Here is a 24,190-nt window from a genome sequence, read left to right as displayed (position 1 = left end):
TGTGATGCTAAGGAGTGTTCACTGCTATGTACTTGAGTTGGTTCTTGAACAAGGGTTGGGATCTAAATGTTAGCAAATACAGTGAGATTTTTCATAGTTAAAGTGAGAAAAACTTGAAAATCTTTCAAAGACATATTAATCTCAGTAAGCCCAACAACCACTTTTTACCCCAGCATTGAAATAAATTCTTTGGTTGAATTAGGTAGATTGGTTGGCATGCTTTATAAAGAGGAATAATTACCTTTAAACATTAGAACCTTACCTGGCACAGCGATTCATTAACCATTGGAATTGAATTAAACTAAAAACTACCAACTCAGACACCATTTCATGCTCACTGCAAAGTATATGTTCATTGAATGGAATAGAAAACAAAATGCCTGCAGTATGTAAATTTGTACTCTTTTCTTCCTGTGTCCTTCCTACCATGGTACTGTCTCCTTTGACCTTTCATCACAACCAGATCTTATTTAAATATTGTACAATTTGAACGGAAAAAAAAAACAGATCTTCTTCTCTTCACATGAAAAGTTATCTGCTTCTTCCAGGAATTGAAGAAGATGTAAACATTTAAGAAGATTAAAACCCCAAGAAAAGATGTTCATTAGCAATAAGATAATATCTCCCAAGTAAAAGTGAGATACCTTTTACAATTACTTTGATTTCCAGATTGCATCTTCTCTGTCTTTGTAGCAGTAGTCTTTGACCATTTGGTCATATTATTATAAGTTGATGTGGTTATGATTGGTTGAAACTTGTTTGTAACTAAAATAAAAATAAAATCTGTAAATGAATGATTTTAATTGATTAGACTAAATTCGAGACTGCTCTTACAATAATGTGACTCTTCCATTCTGCTGTGTTTCTTGAATGAGAAAAAGGTAGATTTATAACAAGTACTCATTGAACATCTTTGGGAGTTTGTCGTGGATGTAACTTTTATCTACTACATGATGTCCCAAGAAAAATATTTTAAGGATACCTACTCTGTACCATAGATTACTTATAGGAGCAGCCTCAGAATTGTTAGTTTATTATAACCCTTTTTAAAAATGTAAAATGAAATTAATGTGTTTGTCCTTTAATAAGCAAAAGTCAGGAAAATGTAACTGGCTGGTGTTAAACTGGCTATATTTACCTAATTTATCTCCTCATTAAATTCTGTTCTCATAGGAGCAGCGTCAGAATTGTTAGTTTATTATAACTCTTTTTAAAAATGTAAAATGAAATTAATGTGTCCTTTAATAAGCAGAAGTCAGCAAAATGTAAGTGGCTGGCATTAAACTGCCTATTTTTACCTAATTTATCTCCTCACTAAATCTATATTCTGTTCTGATGAAGGATTGTCACATTTACATCAATCTACAAAGTTGAACATAAAGTGATTATAAAGATAAGACCAAATGGTACATATTGTGATTAATCTACATCATTCCTTCCATCAGCAGTATGTTTTTCAAAGTGTGGTCTTCTGACCGGCATCAGAAACATCACCTGGAATCTTGTTAGAAATGTAAATTTTGAGGCACCTAGAAATTCTGAATCAGAATCTCTGAAAGTGGGGACCAGCAATCTGTATTTTAACAAGGCCTCTTGAAGATTCTGATGCACACTAAAGTTTGAGAAACCCTGCTCTAACTACATCTCACCTTGATAACTTAACAAAGTTATTAACAGTAGTCATTAGCTGGTATTACAAAGATAGTCTTTGTTATTTAAGATTATTTAATCAGCAGAGGGCACTGCAGTAATTGTGAGGAGGAAATTTTATGAAATCTACCTACTCAGGTTACAAGCACGTGAGTACTAATACATAAATTTGTCTGCTCTGTTAATAAAATCTTGTCTATAAAAATAAGTGAAAGCACTATACTAAGTGATTTTTCACAGAGTCGTTATGCACGTAAAGTATTTCTGCACATTTAGATTTATCTATTATATATTCTTTAAAGTTTTTTTTTAAATCAGAGTCTCGCTCTGTTGCCCAGACTGGAGTGCAATGGCACAGTTTCGGCTCACTGCAGCCTCTGCCTCCTGGGTTCAAGCGTTTCTCCTACCTCAGGCTCTCGAGTAGCTAGAACTACGGGTGCATGCCACCACGCCTGGCTAATTTTTGTATTTTTTAGTAGAGATGATGTTTCACCATGTTGGCCAGGCTGGTCTCAAACTCCTGACCTCAAGTGATCCACCCACCTCTGCTGCCCAAGGTGTTGGAATTACATGCATGAGCCACCATGCCCAACCATATGTTCTGTACATTTTTAAACATCATTGTCTGTTAGCAATATCTTTTTTAAGGTCATTTTTCCTATGAAGTTAAAATATGAACAATTTCATCAACAAGGTACCTGAATTACTGAATCATTGTTTTTGACACTGTTTTTACAACTTAGCAGTCTTTTAAGCATCTTTCTGACTTTAATGTTATCCTCAAAGTAGCAAGAAAAAAAAAAAGATCACAATTATGTGATTTTTCACAGAAGGTTGCAACTTTCATATTGGAGAAATATTTAGATGTCAAAGATAAATATTAATTCATCTAAATTAATCTTTTTATATCCAATTAAACTTTTATATTTTAGGCCTACTAGTTCAGAAATACTGACACCTGAAGTAAGACCATAAATTTCTACCATCTTTCAAGGAATAAAAGAATTTAGTAACCAAGTTAATAATGTGTAAGAGGAAAACAGAACTTTAAGCTAGTTAAGGAAAAAATGGTTTCAAGCTTTTAATGGCATCTTTTTTGCCATTGATAATGAACAGTCTGTTGATAATGAATACTTGTGTTATCTATTCATTAACAGATACAGATAACCTTTATTTGTCTATATTGTACTAGCATATGTGATTGAAAGTGATAAAGCTACATTCCTCAAACCATTCTTCTGCTCGGATTTTCTAATAAACAGGTATCTTTCTCTTGTTATATTTGTAATTAAGTTTTATTCTCTTATTCTTTGTTTTCTAGTTGCATCTCCCCATTTATGGTTTACAGGTCTTTGTACTCAGCTCTTGCTCTCTTGTCTATCTTCCAGTCCCCATCTCATTCAGCTGCCTGCTCCCTAGTTTAGATCCCTAATTTCAGTATTCTACTTCCTACCTGGCATTTGCCAATGCTCTTGCATCTGGGTTCTTGCTCTCCATTCTCTTTTTCCTAGTCTTTGGTTCTCTACTACTGTTTGCAGGTAGTTTCTGGATTTTTGTATTATTTCTATTCTCTAACTGATATGTGCAGAACTGCAAGGATGTAAGAAGAATTGGAAAGTAGAAGCATAGGAAGAACTAACATGTATTGAATACCTACTCTATGCTAAGTGATTTATCATTTAGTTCTCAGAGCCCTCTTATAAGATGTAGGTATGTTTTATTATTACCTCCATTATATTCATAAGTACTCTGGAAATAGGTTAAATATTTTCTTCTAATTCACATAGCAACTACGTAGTAAAGCCAAGTTTCACATATAGATTGGTTCATTTATTCCTTCACTTCTTTATTCAACAAATATTTGTTGAGCACATACTATATGTTGGGCTCTGAACTAGATGCTGAAATAGATCCAGCTCCTATTGTTATTGACCTTAACTGTGTAGTGTCATTGTCTGACGTCATAGATTATGATCTTTTACTACACCAAACAGCTTAAGAGGAAGAGAAAATGAAAATAGAAGGGTTCTAATGTTTTATGTAAAATGTTTGATACAAATGTGAGCAAGAGTGTATTTGTACATTATTTAGGAATACCCTATTGAAAAGATCAGTTTGTATCTAGTATAGAGAGTCTGACATCCATCCATCTACCCCAACCAACTCACCACCATCAGCATCAATGCCTTTCAGTGGCATCACCATGATATATTTTTTCTTTTATGTTCTAAAACATATAAGGTTTGTATCTGTCTATATGCCCAAATTCTTTAGAAGATCTTCAGAAAGAATTAACTCTCCTGCCTGAATTACGTTTAGAGAAAGATAAAGAACTTTGTAAAGAATACAGTCAGCCCTGCAGAACCCCTAAATACTGTATTTTCGATCCTCAGTTGATTGAATCCACAGATGTTGAACCAGCAATATGGAGGGCAACTGTACCAACACTGATCCATCCATCTATATATTTTTATACTCTGAAAAATATTATGGCTTACCCAAATACTAAATACAACAGAATTTTTAAAAATATAAATGTGAAGAGTAGGACAGAGAAAAATCAGATGAAACTAAAGTTGTGTTCAGTAAGCCTACTGAAAGGTGTCCACAAATTTGTCTCTGTTTTCAAGGATAACTTGATTCACAAGCATTGTAATTTAAAAACAAACTGGTGACATAGAAGAGTACCGATTCCTAGTTATGATACTTCAGAGGAAATTTCTCCTGTAGGTTCTCCTAAAGACCAGAATGTAATGTGGTGAACAATTCAGATGCTTCCTAATGTAAATAGAAGTTTGAGCCATTTTATTGATTCTGATTTCATACCACAAAAGCAAAGCCCAATAAAACAATTCTATAAAAAGTGAAATAAGGCATTCAGAGTATATCACTCTCCAGTGGTCTGGCGAAATCCAGTGGTATGTTTTAGAGGATTTAGAAAAATTAATGAACCACATCTCTTTTAGGCAATTCTCACGTATCATTTGTCAATTGAGTTTTTCGTGTGCTGGGTGACAGTGAGCTTATACACTCTCTGAGGTTTGTTTTATTCACTACTGTAACATCAATTCCTCAGATACTACCTAGTACATAGTAGATGCTTAATGAATATTTGTTATTTAAATGGATAAATGTTGTGCTTTCAAGTATCAATTTTAAGTGAAATACTCCCTCTCAGCTATCTGTTGATATTTCCCTTCATGTCCCTAAGTAAAATGTGCTACTATACTTTGGGATATATCTTCTTTATGTGAAGCCCCAAATTTCATTAAATGTCAACCATTGCTTATATAACTTTTTCAAGCAAGTAATGAAATAAATATTAATGCTATCCAAGAAGTTTCTTTAATATTGTTATCAATGAAATCCCCTTGCTTGATGTTGAGGGCTCTAATTTTAACATCCCTGAGAAGTTGTAAACCTCCATAAAGCAATTTATAACATAGAACTAGTGTTTCATCTTGGTAAGTGTCAAAATCATAACAGATAGATTGGCTTTGGAAAATAAATAATAAAGATTGGATAATGACATGGATGAAGCTGGAAGCCATCATTCTCAGCAAACTAACACAGGAACAGAAAATCAAATACTACATATTCTCACTCGTAAGTGGGAGTTGAACAATAAGAACACATGGACACAGGGAGGAAAACAACACACTGAGGCCTGTCGTGCAGTGAGGGGGAAGGGGAGGGAGAGTATTAGGACAAATTCCTAATGCATGCAGAGCTTCAAACCTAGATGATGGGTTGACAGGTGCAGCAAACCACCGTTGCACATGTATACCTATGTAACAAATCTGCACATTCTGGACATGTATACCAGAACTTAAAGTAAAATTAAAAAAAAATTTAAATGTATAAAAAAAGATTGGATAATGCTAGAAAAATCCTTATATTTTTGTTAGTTTTTCTTTAAAATGTCTCCCATTGTTAAATATCGCATTATGCTAGAATTCACTGTACCAGTATATTGCATCAATTCTGGTAATCCTGTATTCTATATAATTGGAAGGGATTAACTAATTTGTATGCATTCTAAACTTTATTTATAACTTCAATTAGCATCTAATACATGCCTGATGCATTTTAACTGCTTTTGCCCAGAGCTACAATCTTATTGAAGAGTATCATTCTACTTTCAAAGAAATATTGAAATATAAACCTTTCCCTGTATACCTTCATAATTTACTTTTTGTTTGCCTTTCTACTTATCTACTGTAATACTTCATTTTCCAAACTTTATTTTTGTATTGCTTTCAAATATTGTAACTTGCTTAATTTTTGGAAACAGAGAACTGAAAATGGATTAAGCCATGTATTTCACCCCCAACTTTTAGCCTAAAATGTATTTTTACCATTATACAGTAAAATATATACCTATTTTGATTGACCCTTCAAAATGAAATTTTCCTGTCTTTAGGAAAATTTAGGAAACTTTAGGAAATTTTCCTGTCAGTAGGAAAATGAAATTTTCCTTTCAGTAGCGTATTCCAGATTTAATTATACTTATCTTAAGAATGCCTTATCCTCCAGGCACGGTGGCTCATGCCTGTAATCCCAGTACTTTGGGAAGATGAGGTGGGTGGATCACCTGAGGTCAGGAGTTCGAGACCAGCTTGGCCAACATGGTGAAATCTCATCTCTACTAAAAGTACAAAATTAGCTTGGCATGGTGGTACATGCCTGTAATCCCAGCTACTCGGGAGGCTGAGGTAGGAGAATCACTTGAACCCAGGAGGCAGAGTTTGCAGTAAGCCAAGATCGTACCACTACACTCCAGGCAAAAAGAGCAAAACTTTGCCTCAAAAAAAAAAAAAAAAGAGTGCCCTATCCTAAAACTCCTAGTATATAGGCAAACTCCTTCACTTTGTTACATTTTTATTTTAAAAAGATAGTTGGGCAAGATGGCCGGATAGGAACAGCTCTGGTCTGCAATGCCCAGCAAGGTCAATGCAGAAGGCAGGTGATTTCTGCATTTCCAACTAGGTATCCGGCTCATATCGTTAGGGCTGGTTAGACAGTGGGTGCAGCCCATGGAGGACAAGCTGAAGCAGGGTGGGGCGTTGCCTCACACAGGAAGTACTAGGGATCAGGGAACTCCCTCCCCTTGCCAAGGGAAGCCATGAGGAACTGTGCATTCCGGCCCAGATACTATGCTTTTCCCAGTCTTCACAAACCGCAGACCAGAAGATTCCCTCGAGTGCCTACACCACCAGGACCCTGGGTTTCAAGCACAAAACTGGGTGGCTGTTTGGGCAGACACCAAGCTAGCTGCAAGAGTTTTTTTTCATACCCCAGTGGCACCTGGAATGCCAGTAAGACAAATTGTTAACTCCTCTGGAAAAGGGGCTGAAGCCAGGGAGCCAAGTGGTCTAACACAGCAGATCCCATCCCCACAGAACCCAGCAAGCTAAGATCCACTGGTTTGAAATTCTCACTGCCAGTACAGCAGTCTGAAGTCGAACTGGGACACTCCAGCTTGGTGCAGGGAGGGGCGTCCACCATTACTGAGGCTTGAGTGGGCAGTTTTCCCCTCACAGTGTAAACAAAGCCACTGGAAATTCGGACTGGACAGAGCCCACCACAGCATAGCAAAGCTGCCATAGCCAGACTGCCTCTCTAGATTCCTCCTCTCTAGGAAGGATATCTCTGAAAGACAAGAGCCCCAGTCAGGGGCTTATAGATAAAACTCCCATCTCCCTGGGACAGGGCACCTGCGGGAAGGGGCGGATGTGGGTGCAGCTTCAACAGACTTAAACTTAGTTCCTTCCTGCCAGCTTCTAAGAGAGCAGCAGATCTCCCAGCACAGGGCTCGAGCTCTGCTAAGGGACAGATTGCCTCCCCAAGTGGGTCCCTGACGCCCATGCCTCCTGACTATGAGACACCTCCCAGCAGGGGTTGACAGACATGTCATACAGGAGAGCTCTGGCTGGCATCTGGCGGGTGCCACTCTGGGATGAAGCTTCCAGAGGAAGAAATGGGCAGCAATTTTTGCTATTCTGCAGCCTTTGCTGGTGATACCCACGCAAACAGGGTCTAGAGTGGACCTCCAGCAAACTCCAGCAGACCTGCAGCAGAGGGGCCTGTTAGAAGGCAAACTTAACGAACAGAAAGGAATAGCATCAACATCATGAACAAAAAGGACATACACACAGAAACCACATCTGAAGGTCACCAACATCAAAGACCAAAGGTAGATAAATCCACGAAGATGACAAAAAACCAGCAAAAGAAGGCTGAAAATTCCAAAAACCAGAACACATCTTCTCTTCCAAAGGATCACAACTCCTTGCCAGCAAGGGAACAAAACTGGAGGGAGAATTAGTTTGACAAATTGACAGAAGTAGGCTTCAGAAGGTGGGTAATAAAAAACTCCTCCGAGCTAAAGAAAGAAGCATGTTCTAACCCAATGAAAGGAAACTAAGAACCTTGAAAAAATGTTAGAGAAATTGGTAACTACAATAACCAGTTTAGAGGAGAACATAAATGACCTGATGGAGCTGAGAAACACAACACGAAAACTTCATGAAGCATACACAAGTATCAATAGCCAAATCGATCAAGCTGAAGAAACAATTTCAGAGATTGAAGATCAGCTTAATGAAATAAAGCATGAAGACAAGATTAGAGAAAAAAAATGAAAAGGAATGAACAGAGCCTCCAAGAAATTTGGGACTGTGTGAAAAGACCAAACCTACTTTTGATTGGTGTACTTGAAAGTGACAGGGAGAATGGAACCAAGTTGGAAAACACTCTTCAGGATATTATCAAAGAGAACTTCCCCAACCTAGCAAGACAGGCCATCATTCAAATTCAGAAAATACAAAGAACACCACAAAGATACTCTTTGAGGAGAGCAACCCCAAGACACATAATCATTAGATTCACCAAGGTTGAAATGAAGGAAAATATGGTAAGGGCAGCCAGAGAGAAAGGTTAGGTTACCCACAAAGGGAAGCCCATCAAACTAACAGCGGATCTCTCATCAGAAACCCTACAAGCCAGAAGAGAGTGGGGGCCAATATTCAGCATTCTTAAGGAAAAGAATTTTCAACTGAGAATTTCATATCTGGCCAAACTAAGCTTCATAAGCAAAGGAGAAATAAAATCCTTTACAGACAAGCAAATGCTGAGACAATTTGTCACCACCAGGCATGCCTTACAAGAGCTCCTGAAAGAAGCACTAAATATGGGAAGGAACAACTGGTACCAGCCACTGCAAAAACATATCAAATTGTAAAGACCATCGAAACTATGAAGAAACTGCATCAACTAAGGAGCAGAATAACTAGCTAGCATCATAATGACAGGATCAAATTTACACATAACAATGTTAACCTTAAATGTAAATGGGCTAAATGCCTCCAGTTGAAAGACAGACTGGCAAATTGGATAAAGAGTCAAGACCCACGGGTGTGCTGTATTCAGGAGACCAATCTCACGTGCAAAGACACACATAGGCTCAAAATAAAGGGATGGAGGAATATTTAGCAAGCAAATGGAAAGCAAAAAAAAGCAGGGGTTGCAATCCTAGTCTCTGATAAAACAGACTATAAACCAACAAAGATCAGAAAAGACAAAGAAGGGCATTACATAATGGTAAAGGGATCAACGCAACAAGAAGAGCTAACCTAAATATATATGCACCCAATACAGGAGCACCCAGATTCATAAATCAAGTTCTTAGAGACCTACAAAGAGACTTAGACTCCCACACAATAATAGTGGGAGACTTTAACACCCCACTGTCAATATTAGACAGATCATTGAGACAGAAAATTAACAAGGATATTTAGGACTTAAACTCAGCTCTGGACCAAGCAGACCTAATAGACATCTACAGAACTCTCCACCCAAATCAACAGAATATACATTCTTCTCAGCACCACATCACACTTATTCTAAAATTGACAACATAGTTGGAAGTAAAACATTCTTCAGCAAATGCAAAAGAACTGAAATCAAAACAGTCTCTCAGACCACAGTACAATCAAATTAGAACTCAAGATTAAGAAACTCACTCAAAAGCGCACAATTACTTGGAAACTGAAAAACCTGCTCCTGAATGACTACTGGGTAAATAACAAAATTAAGGTAGAAATAAATAAGTTCTTTGAAACCAATGAGAACAAAGACACAACATACCAGAATCTCTTGGACATAGCTAAAGCACTATTTAGAGGAATATTTATAGCACTAAATGCCCACAGGGGAAGGCGGGAAAGATCTAAAATCAACACCCTAATGTCACAATTAAAAGAACTAGAGGAGCAAGAACATACAAATTCAAAAGGTAGCAGAAGACAAGAAATATCTAAAATCAGAGTAGAAATGAAGGAGATAGAGACACGAAAAACCTTCAAAAAATCAATGAATCCAGGAGCTGGTTTTTTGAAAAGATTAACAAAAGAGATAGAACACGAGACAGAATAATAAAGAAGAAAAGAGAAAAGAATTAAATAGAAACAATACAAAATGATGAACAGGATATCACACTGATCACACCAAAATACAAACTACCATCAATGAATACTATAAATACCTCTATGCAAATAAACTAGAAAATCTAGAAGAAATTGATAAATTCCTGGACACATACACCCTCCCAAGACTAAACCAGGAAGAAATAAATCCCTGAATAGACCAATAATAAGTTCTGAAATTGAGGCAGTAATTAATAGGGTACCCACCAAAAAAAGCCCAGAACCAGACAGATTCACAGCTGAATTCTACCAGAAGTACAAAGAGAAGCTGGTGCCATTCCTTCTGAAACTATTCCAAACAATAGAAAAAGAGGGAATCCTCCTTAACTTATTCTATGAGGCCAGCATCATCCTGATACCAAAACCTGACAGAGACACAACAAAAAAAGAAAATTTCAGGCCAATATCCCCAATGAACATTGATGCGTAAATCCTCAATAAAATACTGGCAAACCAAATCCAGCAGCACATCAAAAAGCTTATCCACCACAATCAAGTTGGCTTCATCCCTGGGATGCAGGCTGGTTCACATACGCAAATCAGTACATGTAATCCATCACATAAACTGAACCAATGACAGAAACCGCATAATTATCTCAATAGATACAGAAAAGTCCTTGATAAAATTCAACACCCCTTCATGCTAAAACTCTCAATAAACTAGGTATTGATGGAATGTATCTCAAAATAATAAGAGCTATTTATGACAAGCCCACAGCCAATATCATACTGAATGGGCAAAAGCTGGAAGTATTCTCTTTGAAAACTGGCACTAGACAAGGATGCCCTCTTTCACCACTCCTATTCAACATAGTTTTGGAAGTTCTGGCCAGGGCAATCAGGCAAGTGAAAGAAATAAAGGGTAATCAAATAAGAAGAGAGAATGTCAAATTGTCTCTGTTTGCAGATGACATGATTGTATATTTAGAAAACCCCATTGTCTCAGCCCAAAATCTCCTTAAGCTGATAAGAAATTTCAGCAGTCTCAGGATACAAAATCAGTGCACAAAAATCACAAGAAATCTTATACACCAATAATAGAGCAACAGAGAGCCAAATCATGAGTGAACCCCCATTCACAATTGCTACAAAGAGAGTAAAATACCTAGGAAGACAACTAACAAGGGATGTGAAGGACCTCTTCAAGGAGAAGTACAAACCACTGCTCAAGGAAATAAGAGAGGACACAAACAAATGGAAAAACATTCCATGCTCATGGATAGGAAGAATCAATATTGTGAAAATGTCCATACTGCCCAAAGGAATTTATAGATTCAATGCTATCCCCATCAAGTTAACACTGATTTTCTTCCCAGAATTAGAAAAAACTACTTTACTATGGAACCAAAAAGAGCTCGTATACCCAAGACAATCTGAAGCAAAAAGAACAAAGCTGAAGGCATCACGCTACCTGACTTCAAACTATACTACAAGACTACAGTAACCAAAACAGCATGGTACTAGTACCAAGACTACAAGACTACAGTAACCAAAGCAGCATGGTACTTGTACCAAAACAGATACATAGACCAAGGAACAGAACAGAGGCCTCAGAAATAATGCCATACATTTTTATCTTTGATAAACTTGATAAAAACAAGCAATGGGGAAAGAATTTTCTATTTAATAAATGGTGTTGGGAATACTGGCTAGCCACATGCAGAAAACTGAAACTGGATCCCTTTCTTACATTTTATACAAAATTTAACTCAAGATGGATTAAAGACTTACATATAAGACCTAAAACCATAAAAACCCTAGAAGAAAACATAGACAATACCATTCAAGACATAGGCATGGGCAAAGATTTCATGACTAGAACACAAAAAACAATCACAACAAAAGCCAAAATTGACAAACGGGATCTAATTAAACTAAAGAGCTTCTGCACAGCAAAAGAAACCATCATCAGAGTCAATGGACAACCTACAGAATGGGAGAAAAGTTTTGCCATCTGTCTATCTGACAAAGGGCTAATATCCAGAATCTACAAAGAACTTAAACAAATTTACAAGAAAAAAACAACACCATCAAAAAGTGGGCAAAGGATATGAACAGACACTTCTCAAAACAAAGATACTTATGCAGCCAACAAACATATATAAAAAAGCTAATGGTCACTGGTCATTAGAAAAATGCAAGTCAAAAACCACAATGAGATACCATCTCATGCCAGTTAGAATGGCGATCATTAAAATGTCAAGAAACAATAGATGCTGGATAGGATGTGGAAAAATAGGAATGCTTTTATACTGTTTTTATACTTTTATACTGTTTAATTAATTTACACCATTGTGTAAATTAATTCAACCATTGTGGAAGATAGTGTGGCAATTTCTCAAAGATCTAGAACCAGAAATACCATTTGAACCATTACTGGGTATGTACCCAAAAGATTATATATCATTCTACTGTAAAGACACATGCACACGTATGTTTATTGCAGCAATATTCACAATAGTGAAGACTTGGAACCAACCCAAATCCCCATCATTATAGACTAGATAAAGAAAATTTGGCACATGTATGCCATGGAATGCTATGCAGTCATAAAAAAGGATGAGTTTATGTCTTTCGCAGGGACATGGATGAAGCTGGAAACCATGATTCTCAGCAAACGAACACAGGAACACAAAATGAAACACCGCATGTTCTCACTCATAAGTGGGATTGGAACAATGAGAACACATGGACACACAGAGGGGAACATCACACACCAGGGCCTGTCAGGGGGTGGAGGGTTAAGGGAGAGATGGCATTAGGAGAAATACCTAATATAGATGGGTTGATGGGTGCAGCAAACCACCATGCCACGTGTATACCTAGGTTAACAAACCTGCACATTCTGCACATGTACCCCAGAGCTTAAAGTATAATTTAAAAAAAAGGGGAGAAATCTGGGGAAAAAAAAAAGACAATTAATTTATATTAAAGATTCGGAAGATGTAAATGTAGAATTTTTCCTCTAGCCGGTACATGGGGAAGGTTGACATGATGACTTCTTGAGATCCTTTTAATCGTATTTTAAAAGCATAGAGCTAGGAGAGATATGGATTATCTCCGGTTTTCAGGGACTACGTATTTCAAGAGTAATAGACAAAGGAAAATACCGAGATTACTTACCCAGTGAAAAATCTACTAATTTGTTATAGCCATCTGAAGCTTCATTTTTAGAATTTAGGTTATTAGTGAGATGAGATTTCTATCAAATACTTCTGAGCTATAAGCAATATGAAAGGACTGCTAATATAAAAATTTTCTTTATTTTCTTGATCCTCAGCTTTTATTCAGTGGTCCTTGTGAATTGAGTCTGGATGCCTCAAAAAGATAAATGTTTCAGAAACTAAAAGTATGGTTATTGAAAGCCTGGTTTATAATCATTTTTAAGAGGGTTTTACTAGTCTGACTTCATTCTTTTTTGGCTTATTTCACTCAGTCTGCTATTTAATCTTTAATTACAGGCCACAAAAGAAGTAATAGAACGGGAAGCACCAGGGATGGCCCTGGCAATGCTGATGGGATCACTTAATGTTACACCTCTGGGCATGCTCTCTAGGTAAGAAAGTCACCAACCTGTTGCAGAGAAAGTTAATTCCATACCACTAATCAATACACTATATTGATAAACCTAAGAAACTTTAGTCTTAACACTTAAGTTTAGCCCTTGTTTTTCCAGGGTTAAGAGCTTTAGTATTCTGTAGCCACAATTTTCCCACTTCACTTCTTTTTGTTGTTGTTGTTTTGTTTTTTGGTTTTTTTGTTTTTGTTTTTGTTTTTGCCTATTAAGTTAAACTTTCAGAGACTGTTATATTACTACTGGTAGAAGTTATCAATTCCTAACCCAGAGAGTCCAGTTTATTACTATGTAAAGTTACTGTTTTCTGTGATTGTTTATAATCATCAGTTGATATCCATTAATTGTAGGTAAATACTAATTTAATAAAACTAAACTGCCAAGTTTATTAAAGTAACTCGTTCTCACAAGTTAGGAGCTTATATTCCAATTTATAAATAGGCATGTTGATGTGCTGTTGTGAAAAAAAAGCTCAATTCATATTGTTAATCTTTTAACATTTGGCAACTGGGTATATTTAAATTATTATATTACATTAATGATATACTATTATTATATTAAATTAATCTACCTAAAACTATGCCTTTGTTGACACAGATGTTGATATCCATCCTCAATTTAATAGTAATTATTTGCCACTATTTTAGCAACTCTTAGGTTTAAATCCCCTAAATGAGGACAATTACCTCATTTAAGTTAGAAGTGTCAACTTAGAATCTGTTGATTTAATGAGCATTAATTAATAGTTGATCTCAGAGCAAGCTAAAAATATATAGCAACTGTATAGTTTCAGGGTTTCATAATTGATAGCCATTTATGTATCCTGTGTGCAGTATGAATATAAAATTAAATGTGTCCATTGACTAGTATGGAATATGAGTTGTATTGTTCTTTCTGTTTGTTACATAGACAGTTTATATCCCATCAGTGGCAGCCACTTGAAGCACAGATACAGGAGATTATGAATGGGTCATTAGTTACTATATTCTCTTTGCTGTCACGTGTACTATAACATTTAATTTTAGTAAAAGCAAATAAAGAATTAAGATACCATGATAGAGACTAAAGCTAAAGTTTGTGCTGGCCTTTAAGGAACACCAGTTGATTCTTTCATAGTGTTCCTTTTTTAACCATTACTTATATTACCTACACCAGTGAGTTCAGGGGATCCCGTTTTTCCTATGGAATTAAGTAGTTTTCAAACATAAAAGAACTCTTTCTTGTATACAGGCAATAACATCAAGAAAGAATTAAACTTCATTCTCTTGCTAATTCTTTTGTAATAAAATTTTAATTCGGTAAACATAGTAATATGCTTATTTGCCAAGTCCCATATTAAGCATTAGGGATTCTAAGGTTAGAAAGAAAAATAAGAAATGGTCCTCCCCTTAAGGATCCCACAGTTTAAATGGAGAAATTTTTCTTTGCAACTGTTAAGATAATTCTTCAAATTAAATATAGCTTTCTTGATCCAGTATAGAAATATCACTTTTTGTTATATTGAAAGGTTTTTCTGAATTAATTTTTTTCTCCCTTTTGTATCCTCATAATTACCAAGCACTGGACTGCTGAGTGAGTGAAAAATTAATTAGCAGGAGCTGATTCTAATTACTTTGGAATAAGTTGTTCATCTTTATCCTGAAAGCTTTGAAAATTAATACATATAAACAGCATGGGCGCACCTTCTGGCTTTTCTGTCTGTGCATTGCTGATTTAACTGAGAATACATTTACATACTTTGGAACAGACATAGTAGTTTACATTAGTTATAGAAAAGGGGATATTTCCCTAAATGTTCATTTTTGTGCTTCTCAAAGCCATTTTTAAAATCATTATTTTTATAATAGCCATGATTAGATTGGTGTTTCCTTTCTACAGCCTTTCTATTCTGTATGCACTTTTGGCTTTGTACATGCTTCTACTATGGAACATGTCATAGTATATTGTAATTAATTATTTGCTTGTCTGTATCACCTAGTTAGTAGAAACTTCTTAAAGACAGGAGCTTTATCTTATTCTTTTTTACCTAAAACAAATTCTGACACATAGTAAGTACTCGTAAAATGTTTATTGTTGTGGTTACTATGGATAAATCAGTGTTTTGCCATAGTTCTATAGCATGTTTTTTTCAGGTAAATTAATGCATCAAGTTGGTGCCTTACTTTCCTATTTTTATGTCTAGAGAGCAGCATTAAATAAAAATAAATGTTTAAATCATTGCATATGTTTGAAATGGTTCCCTACTATTTGGACAACTTAGTATCCTCCAAATTTTTTATATAAGTAAGTTGGGAGATATTATGAAGTAATGGTTAAGAGCATCATCTCTGAAGACAGATTGCTTGTGTTCTACTATGTTAATGCCTTTTTTGTTTTCGTTTTCTCATCTATATAATAAGGATGTTAATAGTACCAAATTTCTCAGATAAAGTGAATTAATCTATGTAAAGCACTTAGAAAACTGACTCATAGTAACTGTTAAGTGATGATCATGGTTGTTGTTGTTTGAGTTTTTGTTTTTAGAGCAGGTCTGTTGGTGAAACCTTTTCTTAGCTTTTCTTCATTAGGAAATGTCTTTATCTCCATATTACTCCTGAAGGATATTTTCACTAGATACAGAAATCTGAGGTGACTGTTCTTTTATTTCAGCATTTAAAAAAAAGTAAAATAAAATATTATTCGACTATCTTTTGCTCCATGGTTCCTGAAAAGAAATGAGCAATCAGTTCAAATTGCTGTTTCCTTATGTGTAATGGCAAATTTCCCTGGCTGCTTCGAAAATATTTTTTCTTCAGCTTTAGTTTCAGCAATTTGATTATGATGTATCTGGGTGTAATTTTCTTTTAGATTATCCTTCTGGGTTCAGTGAACTTTATGATTCTGTAAATTTATGTCTTTTACCAAATTTGGGATATTTACTTTTTTTTTTTTTTTTTTTTTTTTTGCTGCTTCTATAACATGAATTTTAGATTTTTTGGTAGTGTCTCACAAATCTTTTTTACTCTGTATTAATTTTAGGTTATTTCTATGATCTATCTTCAAATTAGCTGACTTTTGCCCTCTTTCATCTTCATTCTGCCTTTGAGCATATATAGTGGCTTTTATTTCGGATATATTTTTAGTTCTAAATTCTCCATTTGTTTTTTTTATTAATGGTTTCCAATTTCTCTGCTAAGAACTTGTATTTTTACATTTATTTCAAAATTATTGCCCTTTATGTCATGGAGAATAGTTATAATAACTGCTTTAAATTATTCTTCTGACAATTTCAATATCTGGCTTACCTTGGAGTTGACGTCGGTTGATTTCTTTTCCAATGAGAACTGGTCAAATTTTCCTTGTTCTATGTTGAGAAATTTTGGATTGTATCCTGGACATTCTGAACACTACATTGTAAGTAAATTATTTAACTCCTGTTAAAATCCTCTGGGGAATTTTAATTTAGTTAGTTTTAGCAATTGATCTGATTGGGTTTAGACTGTAAATTCTGTCTCACTTTCTGTGGGTAGTGGCTCAGCCTTTGCTATATTGTTAGTGTCTGCCCAGTACATGAACCATTTAGGAGTTAGTTTGAGACTTGGGCAGCAGTATATACTATGTTTATGTTTTAAAAGCTTTTCTTGTACTTCTTTTATACTGTCCCACGTATTCACAGCTCAGGGGTGACCCTGGAACTTGGGTCAGTTCACATACAAAATTAGAGAATCCACCTTCTTTAGCTGTCTTCTTTCCAAGAATTTCCCCCCCACTCCCCAGATTCCAGGGGACCCCATTCCCAGTTACTCTGACCAGAAGAGGTTTCTTACAGAGTATTAACTCCCTTTGCAATTATGTAGTTGTACACAACTGACCTTTGGGACAAAGAACAAAGAAAAGAAAAAAAGAGAGAAAGAGATTCCTCTTACCTCAGTTCTTTAGACAATATCAGCTCTTTTTTTTGTTTCCATTAGCCAAAGAGATAGGTAGGTCTTCTCTCTGGGCTTCGGGTGCTAACACTGTCGTCATTATAGTATTGCAGCTACACAATTAGGCCTAGCCCCATTAAGAGCTGTTATTCAAGCTCTGACTTCAGTCCCAAATCTGCCTGCTATTATTTTACATTCAGTGTCATCAGGTAATCACTGTACTCTGTAAACAATCAGTAGGAGAGAGAAGCTATGGTTACTTTCTCCATCTTGGCTGACACCAAAGAACAAGTGTTGTAACTTTAATATCAGATCTCTGACTTCATATTTACTAGCATTTACTAGTAGTGTTACCTTGTTACTTTACAAGGTTTAGCACATCTTGTTCCAGTAGTTAACTAAACTACCCACAAAATAGTAGCATTTAATCTCCCTAAATTTATAATTTATTCCCTACTTGTTTTTTTTAAAAGATCAAATACCCTTTTTTCCCCCTAAATTTCATTTAAAATAACAGATCAACCACTGTGGTTATACACTGAAGAATGATTTGTCATGAATTTTATTCTCAGTTTTGTCATTAATTTGATTTATGATCTCTACTTAGTTTTATAGGGATAATACATAGCTCATAGAAATGTTATGAGGTCCTTTAAAGATTTACTCACACGTGTGTGTGTGTGTGTGTGTGTGTGTGTATAAAATAAGAAATATCTAATTCATAGAAAGAGAAATTGATTGCCAGTTTTCCATTTTAGTATAAAGAGATTTACCATTGTAATCTTCAATTACTCATCTTTCAATTCTGTAGCTGTAATAAACACATGCACAGATTCTAGGGAGGAGATAACACTTTCCATTTGCTGCCAGAAATGGTTTTATAACTAATATTGGTTAAAAGAAAAATTTCAGGAAATAAAAACACAACACTTATTTTTTATAGACATGAATCAAATTATTCTTAGTATTATTTAGATAATATTAAAGTAACATGGGTCATTTAAAGTAACAGTACAATCATCTTGAAGAGTTTCTATTTTTTTAACCCACACCAAATATACTTAGCTTATGAAAGTCTATAGGGGAGCAGAAGATGGCAGAGTAGTATATATCAGGAATCTGTTTCTCCATCTGGACAACCATTGAACTGGCAGGATCTCTCTGATATAACTATTTTGGAACTTTGTAGTCTATTCAAATGTTTACAGCTTACTGGAAAAGGCTTGACTAGTAGATTGTGGTTAATCTGGGTCAGTTTTAACCTAGTGTGCTACTAGCCAACCATTTTCCAGTGCTCCAGCTAGCAGGTACTAGAGTTTATACGACAGCTTGTGGAAGACAGAATGGGCAATTAAGGACCTTATCCTCCAAATATTGGGGATCCAGGTTCTGTTTGTGGATTACTGCTTTGGGTTGTAGAAGTGCAGAGGCAAAGACAGGATGCCATTGTTGCAACCCACACTGGCTGAAGTATCTTCAAGGGATTTATAAGGACAGTACCTACATTTTTGCCTACATTTTTCTTCTTCTCTTTTGGGACCCAGAAATTATAGAATTAGAACATTCAAAAACAGCTACATATATAGGGGAATTTAGAAAGTCACTATGCATGCCCAGAGGAAAAGGCAGGCTGAGAAAAAGAGAAAGGCCTTAAGTTTATACCTCAGGCTTATCTCTTACACAGAACACCTTATAACAATTAAAAAAAAATAAAAAATAAAGCAAACCGTAGGGAAGGGAGAGAAATTGATTTCCAGAATACTGTATTATAAAATTCAAATATTCAGAGTTCAAAATAAAATGACAAAGCCAAGAAAAAGTATGATCCATTCAAATGAAAACATAAATTGACAAAAATCCATGAGGAAGATGAAATGGTGAACTTACTAGACAAAGGCTTTAAAACAACTGTCTTAAAGATATCTCACAGAACTAAAGGAAGATATTGACAGTGCCAAGATAATGATGTGTGAGCAAAAGTAAATATCAATAAATGTATTAAAAAACATAAAAAATAGTCAATCAGGCAGCTAAAATGACTTCTCAGTTTAATATCATCTTTTAAGGCCATGATGGCACCATCTATAATCAGGCTTCTCTCTACTGTATGCAGGAGAAAGTGGCCACTATTAACAGCCCTCCCTTTTTGTAGCATTAGACAGCAACAGGCCACCCTGAGATTATTTACAGAGGGCAGCTATAAAAACACTTACATATATATTCAGTCCAGGCTAGAAAATACTTTTTCCCCATGAGTGTGAAGATTCATATTGTATGCTAGTAAATCTCTCTGCACGTGTTCATCATGACAATGTACTCAGGAGTTCTAAGTCATGATGAGCATCCTGCAGCAGTTCCAGTGAATCATGTATGAAAAACATGTATCCTTTAAAAAAATAAAGAAGATAAAAAAGAATAATGAAGAAATGAGTTGACAAGTACAATTGCTGGAAAAAAATCATTAGAGGGATTCAAAAGCTGTTTTCAGCAGGCAGAAAAAAGAATCAGCAAACTTAAAGACACAACACTTGAAATTAACAAATCTGAGGAACAGAAACAAAAAAGATGGAAGAAAACTGAACAGAGCCTAACAGACCTATGGAACACCATTAAGCAGACCAGCATACACATTATGGGGATTCAAGATGGATGAGTGAGGGAGAAACGGGCTTACCAGAGCAGACTCATGAACACTAATAAGCATGGGAAACTGTCAGGTAGGCAAATCTAAACTATATTTGACAAATTGCTAGAGGTTCAGTGCAGACAACTATGAGAGTTAAAAACTTCAGGGAAACTCAGTTACAGGGGAGCCGCTATACTTTTGTGAAAACTCAATGGAACCTAAGGGACCTGTGGAATAAGTCCTTCAGAACAACCAGGTTCTCACAGTAAATATTAGAGGAAAATTCCCTCATGTTTCAGCAGGGAAGGGAAAAGGGAACTATTGTGAAACACACCAGAGCACTCTGTTCTTCTTAATGAACCCTAACCCCAGGAGAAACTACTTAACCTGAGCCTACCCTGCTGGAGTATAATCAAATACTAACTTACCTAGAGGAAGGGAAATACCCAAGTTCAGCTCACTCTAGCCGTCATCTCCCATGTAACAGGGGAGGAAAAATTGAGAAAAACTCGTGAAGCTCACAAAAGGCTCACTAAAAGACTGAGACCTGGCCGGGCATGGTTGCTCACACCTATAATCCCAGTACTTTGGGAGGCCAAGGCAAGTGGATCATGAAGTCAGGAGATCGAGACCATTCTGCCTAACACAGTGAAACCTCGTCTCTACTAAAAGTACAAAAAATTAGCCAGGCATGGTGCCACATGTCTATGGTCCCAGCTGAGGCAGGAGAATCGCACCTGGGAGGTGGAGGTTGCAATGAGCCAAGATCGAACCACTGCACTCCAGCCTGGTGACAGAGCAAGACTCCATCTCAAAATACAAAAAGACCAAGACTTAACCATAGGACTATAGCATACTTCTCCACCCCCACACATCCCCACCATATTACTGGAGACCTGTCTACAGCAGTTCCTTTTACCTGGAATGTTTGGCTATGAAGAAAAATTACAAGGCATATCAAATGGGAAAAAAATACAATTTGAAGAGACAAAGCAAGCATCAGAAGTAGACATGGCAGGAATGCTGGAATTATCAGACTGGGAATTTAAAAATCCAATGGATGAAGTAGGTACCATGCAAGAACAGATGGGTACCGTAAGCAAAGAGATGAAACTCTTAAGAATCCAAAATAAATGCTAGAGATCAAAAACACTGTAACAGACATAAACAGTGCCTTTGATGGGCTTATTAGTAGAATGAACACAGCTGAGGATAAAAAAACTGAGCATGATGATCTCTCACTGCATACCTCCAAAACTGAAAAGCAAAGAGAACAAGGGCTGAGAAACAAAACAGAACAGAGTATCAAAGAATTTTGAGACAACTCTAAAAGGTAAAACATTTACATAATGTGAATACCCAAAAGAGAAGAAAGAGAGAAACAGAAGAAATATTTGCAACAATGACCGAGAATTTCCCCAAATTAATGTCAGATGCCACAAAAACAACTATACCTAGACATACCATATTCAAACTAGAGAAAATCAAAAATAAAGAAAAAATCATGATAGAGTCCAGAGGGGAAAAAAAACTCCGTATCTATAGAGGAAGAAAGATAAGAACTACATTCAACGTGTCCTCAGACATGCATTTAAAAAATCAGTCTATGATTTGGGGCATACAATATGTAAAGACGTAATTTATGACATCAGTAACTGAAAGGGGTGAGGACAGAGCAGTATAAGAGGAGAATTTTTGTATGCTATTGAAGTTAAACTGGTATAAATTCAAATTATTACTTTAGGATGTTAAATGTAATCTTCATAGTGGCCACAAGGAAAATAGATACAGGATGTACAGACACAAAAAAAAAAAAAAAAAATGAGAGGGAATTAAAATATTTCACTAAAAAATTTAAGAACAAATGAAGACAGTAATGCAGGAAATGAGGAGTTAAAAAGCTATAAGGCATATGGAAAACCCTTAACAAAATGGTAGAATTCCCTTTTTGTCAATAATTAAGTGTAAATGGATTAAACTTTCCAATCAAAGAGACAGAGATTAATAGACTGGATAGGAAGGCATGATCCAGCTATATGCTGTCTACATGAGATTCATTTTAGATCCAAAGACATAAATAAGTTGAAAATGAAAGGATAGAAGAAGATAGGCAAATAGTAACCAAAAGCGAACCATGATGGCTATAATATCAAATAAATTTTAAATCAAAAATGTTTATCTTAAATCCAAAAAGTTTACAAGAGACAAAGGATATATGTTACTAGAAGGTTTAATTCTGCACAGTAATATTATACTTATAAACATGTATGTACTTAATAGACTATCAAAATAGATGAAGCAAAAGTGAACAGAATTGAAGAGGAAAATAGACAGCTATGCAAGAATAGTTGAGGAATTCAGTACCCCACATTCAATAATGAATAGAACAGCCACACAAAAGGTAAGTAAAAAAATGTAAGAACTTGAACAACACAATAAACCAACTAGATGCAACCCACATATATAAAACACTTTACCCAACAACAGTAGCATACACCTTCTGAAGTACACATGGGACATTCTCTAAGATAGAGCATGTTAGGCCACAAAGTAAGTTTCACTAGGTTTTTTTAAATAGATGCCATAAAAAATATATTGCAAAACAGTATATTCTTCAAAGCGTATTCTCCAAAAAGAGAATGAAGTTTGAAATCAATAACAGAAGGAAAACTGGAAAATTTACAAATATGTGAAAATTAAACTCACTCAAACAACCAATAAGTTAAAGAAGAAATCATAAGGGAAATTAGAAAATATTTAAAAATGAATTAAAACAAAAATGCAGCATACCAAAACTTAATAGTATGCAGAAAAAGCAGTACTGATATTGCTGTAAACATTTAAAAAATAATTACATTTTTTAAAATCTCATAACAGCAGTCTCATTTTATAACTTTATAAGTTAAGAAACTAGAAAAAGAATAACAACTTAAACCCAAAGCTAGCAGAAAGAAGGAAATAATAAAAATTAGAGCAGAGATAAATGAAATAGAAAATCAAAAAACAATAGAGGAAAATCAACTAAGCCAAAGTTGGTTCTTCAAAAAGATCAACAAAAATCACAAAATATTAGCTAGATGGACTAAGGGAAAAAAAGAAACTCAAATTACTAAAATCATTAATGAAAATGGAGTCATTAGTACCAATTCCACAGAAATGAAAAGGACTAGAAGAGTATAGCATAACAACTATATGCCAATAAGTTGAATACCCAGATGAAGTGGACAAACTCTTAGAGACACAAAACCTACTGAGACTGAATCACAAAGAAATAGAAAATCTGAATAGACCCATACCTAGGAAGGAGATTGACTCAGAAATTAACAGCCCCTCCGCTGGGTGCAGTGGCTCACGCCTGTAATCCCAACACTTTGGGAGGCCAAAGCAGGCGGATCACTTGAGCACAGCAAGAGCAGCCTGGGCAATATGGCGAAACCCTATCTCTACTAAAAAATTCAAAAAATTAGCCAGGAGTGGTGGCACACACCTGTAGTCCCAGCTACTTGGAGATCTGAGGCAGGAGTATCACTTGAGCCCAGGAGGCCACACAGTGAGCCCTGATTGTGCACACTGCACTCCAGCCTGGGCAACAGAGTGAGACCCTGTCTCCAAAAAAAAAAAACCTCTCTGTTTACAAAATACCTGGACCAGTTGGCTTCACTGATGAATTCTACCAGGTATTTAAAGAACAACTGACACTGGTTATTTCCAAAATCTTTCCAAAGTTAACTCATTTTACAAAAGGCAGCATTGGTCTCATACCAAAGACAGGAAAAACAAAACAAAACAAAACAAAACTGCAGGCCAATTTCCCTTAATGAATGTTGGTGCTAAAAAAAAAAAAAAAACCAGCAAACTGATTGCAGCAGCATATTAAAAACATGACCCTAGAATACAAGGATTGTTCAACATATGAAAATAAATCATTGATTGTAATATACCACAGTAG

General features: G+C 35.6%; 1 protein-coding gene and 1 long non-coding RNA gene across 17 annotated transcripts in view; one reads left to right on the top strand and one right to left on the bottom strand.

The window, feature by feature from the left end:
- The window catches only part of LOC103886321, a 47,501-nt gene extending 29,608 nt beyond the window's left edge, over positions 1-17,893 (bottom strand). The window contains exon 1 of the long non-coding RNA XR_004185391.1: positions 17,616-17,893. This is a non-coding gene — a long non-coding RNA (uncharacterized LOC103886321). The remainder of the gene's footprint in view (positions 1-17,615) is intronic.
- Positions 1-24,190, top strand: part of GPHN (gephyrin) — a 429,045-nt gene that overhangs the window by 92,722 nt on the left and 312,133 nt on the right. For 14 of the 16 annotated variants that reach the window (XR_004185388.1, XM_021941883.2, XM_031669113.1 and 11 more), the window contains one exon: positions 13,598-13,692. The exons of 1 other annotated variant lie outside the window; for it this stretch is intronic. Coding sequence is in view for 14 of the 15 variants with exons in the window: in XM_021941883.2 (XP_021797575.2) it covers positions 13,598-13,692 (95 nt within the window). In the remaining variant the exon portion in view is untranslated. Of the gene's footprint in view, positions 1-2,842; positions 2,913-13,597; positions 13,693-24,190 lie in introns of all 16 variants that reach the window. One more of the 16 variants, XM_031669118.1, reaches the window with a different exon arrangement.

The sequence above is a fragment of the Papio anubis genome, chromosome 7, assembly GCF_008728515.1.
Source record: "Papio anubis isolate 15944 chromosome 7, Panubis1.0, whole genome shotgun sequence".
Classification (NCBI taxonomy): Eukaryota; Metazoa; Chordata; class Mammalia; order Primates; family Cercopithecidae; genus Papio; species Papio anubis.
This window is presented reverse-complemented; position numbering and strand designations above follow the sequence as displayed.